At 55.9% G+C, this 5,134-nt stretch overlaps 1 protein-coding gene across 1 annotated transcript in view; it reads right to left on the bottom strand.

The window, feature by feature from the left end:
• Positions 1-2,412: 2,412 nt before the first annotated feature.
• JPH2 (junctophilin 2) overlaps positions 2,413-5,134 on the bottom strand; it is a 77,261-nt gene continuing 74,539 nt past the window's right edge. The window contains exons 6-8 of the mRNA XM_011997672.1: positions 4,952-5,130; positions 4,066-4,160; positions 2,413-2,803 (exon numbers count right to left, since the gene is read on the bottom strand). Of these exons, the coding sequence (XP_011853062.1) occupies positions 4,080-4,160; positions 4,952-5,130 (260 nt within the window). The 3' untranslated portion in view covers positions 2,413-2,803; positions 4,066-4,079. The remainder of the gene's footprint in view (positions 2,804-4,065; positions 4,161-4,951; positions 5,131-5,134) is intronic.

The raw sequence follows: 5,134 nt of genomic DNA, 5'->3' as shown, positions 1-5,134 counted from the left end.
CCTCCTCTAACATGCTGGGATTACAGGTGTGAGTCACCATGCCCAGCCTAAAACCTCTTTATCACTATAATCTATCTCATTTGAGCCTCACAACTGCATTGCCTATGAAGGCTGTAGGGCAGGGATTGCAGTCTCCTCAGCAGGAGGAAACTGAGGCATAGAAAGAGGGAGTGAGGGAGCGCACGGCCCATCAGTGACAGGGCTGGGTTGGGTGGGGGAGCCAGGCTCCTGAGGACAGGGTGTGCCCGAACTCAAGCCTACTGTTGGTTGAGGGACCCTCTTCTCCAACCCCCTCGCTGGGAACCACCAACTTTGAGAGTAACTTCATGGGCAGTGCTTATTCCTAAAAAGTCAAGAGAACTGCTTTCCTGCCACCAACTTGCTGTGTGTGTGACCTTGGGCAAGTCCCTCTGCTCTAAGCCTCTGTGGAGTGTGGAGATCACATCAGGGTCCCCCACTGATTGAGATATTCTGACTAAACAACTAGTATCTGAATCACCTCCACCCCTTTGGGGTCCCTGGGATCCTCTATCAAAATGCAAGAGGGCTTGTAGCAGAGCTAACAGCACCGCAGTGTGATAACAACACTCGTCTCCATTTCTCCACTGCTTTCTACAGCCTCAATATCTAATGTAATCCCCACTACCAGGAGGTAGGCACTGTTATTATCCCCATTTTATAGATAAGAAAACTGAGGCTCAGAGAAGTGAAGAAAGTGACCAGGCTAGCACTGGAGACTGGGGGGACTCCACCTCAAAGGGCGGGCTCTTGATTCTACTGTCAGCTACTCATAGAAGTTTCTGGAAGTTTGCTTTAGAAACTCCACTGTAGAAACTCTGTGGCCCTTGAGCCCCCATTCAAACTGAAGCCCTTCAGCTGCCCCTCAAGTATCGTGAGAATGAGGACACAGACAGACAGGACCCACATCTCCCAGCCTCTTTCCACCCACCCTCCTTGAGCCAGCCCCTCATCCTGGACCCACAAGCACACTGCAGCCCAGCCAGAGCCCGTGAGCAGATGCAGATTTATTATTGCACAGACTGCAGCATCCTGAACCCCAACCCCAAACACCAGCCCCCAAACTAGGCCTGGGAGCTTTGGCAGGCACAGGCTTGTCTCCAGCACCAGCCAACAAAAAACAGGACAAGAATCTCCAAGACTGAGCCTGGAGCCCGTCAGCACTGAGCAGTGCCCCTGCCCCATTCCCCTCACGCTCCAGGAGTCTTGAGCAGCTCAGATGCAGATACAGAGCTGTGGGCCATGGCCAGCTGAGGATGGAAGAATCTGCAGGTTCTCCTCCATGAAAATGCAGTCCCAGATTCCAGCCAAGTCACAAGGTCCCAGCAGGGCTTGAAACAGCAAGTGTGAAGCTAAGGGAGAAGGTTCCCAAGCACTGAGGGGAAATGGGGAAGCCGACCCCATCAGAAGCAAACTCCTAGGTCCCAGAGCTGCCTGGGGAGGCCCTGCCACAAAGCCAAAGCCCCCAAGGTCCACAGAAATGAAGGGAGGACAGCAGCAGTTCCCTCTGGCTCAGCTTGGAGGCCACGTCCTTCCCCAGGCTTGGAGGGGCCTGGAAGTTCTTTCCCTCCATCCTCCTGGAGGCAGGAAACCATGGCCTTTGGCCCTCCCCCCACCCCCAGGAAATGCAAGGGCCCAGAGACCTAGTGTGGTACAAAACATCTTTAAGTGAGGTACATCCAAGTAGCCGTCTTCTGCCAAGTAAGCCAAAGGGGCTTATAACTGCACCCAGACTGTACCCAGTTGGAGCCCCAGACTTGCTCCTCTCCTGCCGGGAAATGCTTCTTGACAAGCAGCGTGTCTTCAACACCTGCCTCAGTGTCTGCCCCAGGGACATCTCCCTGGGCTTCCATGGGCTTCTGTGCTCCCCTGAGCTTTCGGTGGGCCTTGATGGGGGAGGAGACAAGCCATTCCACAGGGCATCACAGAAGATTTCTCTCACCGGTCCTAGGCCTCCTGCAGGTGACCCTCTAGCATCCCCAGCACACGGGAAACCCCAAATGCAATCCCAGTCTCAGACACACTCCAAAGCAGGCCATCATCACTGCACCTTAACCCCTCTTCCCACCCCGGTCCCTTGGCCACCTGGCCAGCGGCTTCCCAGCCAGAGGCTCTATGGGGTCTCCCCTCGTCTATTGGTCCAGAAGGGAAGCTGACTGGACTGGTAGGAGGAGACACAGCACTGTGTTCTGGGATATTCAAACTGACCTTGTCCATTTCCTCTACTGTCACTCAGAACATCTACAGGCAAGGGAGACAGTGCGGGGTGCAGACTGCACAAGGACAGGCCTCTGCACTGGTCTGAGGGGGTCTCAGCACCCACCCCACCCAGCTTCCCTGGGAGGCCTCAGCCCACAGCCAAAGGATTAAATCAAAGCGGGGCAGGGTGGGAGGAATGGGGATGGGATTGAATATTAACGTCCTGGTTAGGTGACATCTCCCAAAACACACAAAAGCCCAGGGAGGGGACAACCTAGGGAAAGGCAAGGGAGTAGAGGAGGGCAGGGGACAGGAGCAGATCAGGAAGCTCAAGAGATCAGGGTGCTTCTCTCTGGGCTCTCCTTGCCCCTGGGCAGAGAGCTCCTGAAGGAGCCCAGGACATTCCATTCCTCTTGGCACCACCACCGCCACCCAGCACAGGCACCATGGGAGGCCTCTTGAAACTCTTGTTGGGTGAATGTGAACTGGACCGCGGGGCTCCAGGTCCAGAGTCCAGTCCTCTTTGGCCACCCTGCCTGGCACTGCAAAAAGACGGTCCTCATGTCCTCAGCAGGAACTTCTGGCTCTGCAAACAGACAGCAAAAGGGTCAGGTGAGGGAGGGAGGGCAGTGGCTGGGACGCCAAGCCAGGTATAGGGCTCAAGCCTCAGGGTTCATCTTCTCTGGGGCAAGATCCCACCTCTACATCCCCCCAGACAGCCTTGTCCCTTGGTTCTGATACTCAGCAGGTCACAAACAGGTCCCCGAGGCCTCTCCTGGCCCTGGCTGCCTGCCTCTGTTTATTTGCACATGCTGTTCCCTTTGCTGGTGCACTCATCTCTTCCCTCTTCCTCCCACACTGCCATCCGGTTCACTCCTTTTCACCCTTCAGGTCATTAAAGGAATCAGTGCCTGCAGGAAACATTCCCAGCGCCCCTGTGAAACATGGCACCTGCAGAGCTCAAGCGTTCACCCCCACGGCAGCACCTACCAGGCTGGTATTGTCATTGACTGTTTACGTGGTGACAGCATAGACTCTCCGGGAGCTGATTAAGAACCTCTAGCCCAAACTAAGCTAGGATCAAACAGGGGGGCCTGGGGAAAAGGCAGAAACCCTGTTACTATCGCCAAGCATGGGACTGAGGCTGTGAAGGCTGGTTCCAGCAGGGGGAAGATTTTGTCTTGTAGATGCTTCATCTTGAGAGCAGCGAGGGCCACTCTCCTTCAGCCCAGCCCAGCCCACTCCACTTCATGGGAATTTACCCAAGCCCCCAGCTCCATCATGGGGAGAAAACTGAGAGGGAACCAATGGGCAGAGGAACGGGAGGAGGCTGGGGGACCAAGGGATTAAAGACTGAAGTGGGGAAGAGAGAAAGGGAGCACAGAGATGAGTGTCCCACCATCCCAGGTGAGCTCAGTCTACACCTGTTGTGCTTAATGTCTGAACTGCAAGACTTTTCTGTCATGGGCTCTAAGTTCAGGGTTACTTTCATTGTGTTCACCACGTTCTTAAAGCAGCAGTGAGTCCTTGCGGTATACCCAGCTCCCGCCAGAGCATTACATGTTGACCAAATGAATGAGTGAACGAAGCCCTCAGTGCTCACCTGACAGAGAGCAGGTGCTCTGCAAACATTGAACTAATGAAAGTAAGAGTGTGTGTGTGTCTGTGTGTGTGTGTGTGTGTTGGTATCAAATCACACTCTAGGTCCTGGCTTCTGCAGGTGGGTGGACCTCAATTAGTCACAGGACTGTCATCCAAGTACTGGGTAGGTCCCTCCTCCCACCACCCTGGCTCCGAACTCCCCAGGGGCTCCTACCCCCAACCCCTCCTCCAGCCAGTTGGCTGCACCTGGTAGGCGAGGGTCAGGTCAGGAGGTGAACGAAGAGGATGGCCAGGCCGATGTTCAGCAGGATCACCATGCAGATGAGGATGGTGTTGGGGACCTGGGAGCGGTAGAGAGAGGCTGCCTGAGTCCCCATGGCCTCTGAGACACCCCCCACCCAGGTCACAGCAAGGCTGGACAGAGCAAGAACTTCTGGATGGACCTTCCTAACAACATTGCCGTCTTTGTTCACTGTGGTATCCTGTCACCTGGATGGCAGACCATCACAGCTGAAAGGCCTCTTAGACACAACCAAATCCCTCAGGGCCCAGGGAAGGACAAGATCATGCTCCACGTCATATAGTGTGTGGATCAGGCCTGGAACCCAGGCATCCTGCCTTCTTCACTGCTAATTCCCCTTGGGACGCATTCTTCTGTCCCTCAGAGCCCAGCTTCAGTCTTTGTTGCTGCGGTTCCTAGCTCCCTGCCTCCCATAAGTCAGGAGGTCTATAACCCAAGTCCTGTTGGGCCCTTCTTCCACCTCCAGGAAGCCCTCACTGCGACACCTTATAGCAGATGCTGCTGGTGCCCAGCCCAAACCCCTGACTGGGCAAATGGACCCACCCTCCAGCTGCTCAGGCTTCCAGCTGCCCCCTGCTCATGAGAATTACCTCTGCCAATGGGATACCAGGTGCAAAGGCAGGAGGACTCCATGGGGCCATTTATACTCCAAAGTCCTCCGTGGACCAGGCCAAGGCTATACTCCCCTAATCCCCAGCCCTGCTGCATTTTCCCCTGCTCTATCCTGCTTCGGTCTTTCGCACCCCGAAATCCCCCGCCCATGAGTCCTGCCTCAAGCCCTGCTACCTCTAGGGAACCCGACCTTAGGCACACCTTCTCTGACAGCCTCACCTCTTCCACCTCCACCTCCGCCTCTGCCGCCAGCGCTGCCTCCTTCCGTGCCTTCTTCTTGGCCCCGGCCTTGGTCAGCCCTCGGGCCTCAGTCTTACGGGCCTTGGCCCTGGGCTCGGCTTTGGGGTTGATGGGCTTGGGCTCCAGCTTGGCGGGGGTCTCGCGTGCAGGCTCGGGGCCTCG

The sequence above is a fragment of the Mandrillus leucophaeus genome, unplaced genomic scaffold (genome assembly GCF_000951045.1).
Source record: "Mandrillus leucophaeus isolate KB7577 unplaced genomic scaffold, Mleu.le_1.0 Scaffold544, whole genome shotgun sequence".
NCBI lineage: Eukaryota > Metazoa > Chordata > Mammalia > Primates > Cercopithecidae > Mandrillus > Mandrillus leucophaeus.
Note: the sequence above shows the minus strand (reverse complement) of the source record. Positions and strands in the feature narration are given on the sequence as shown.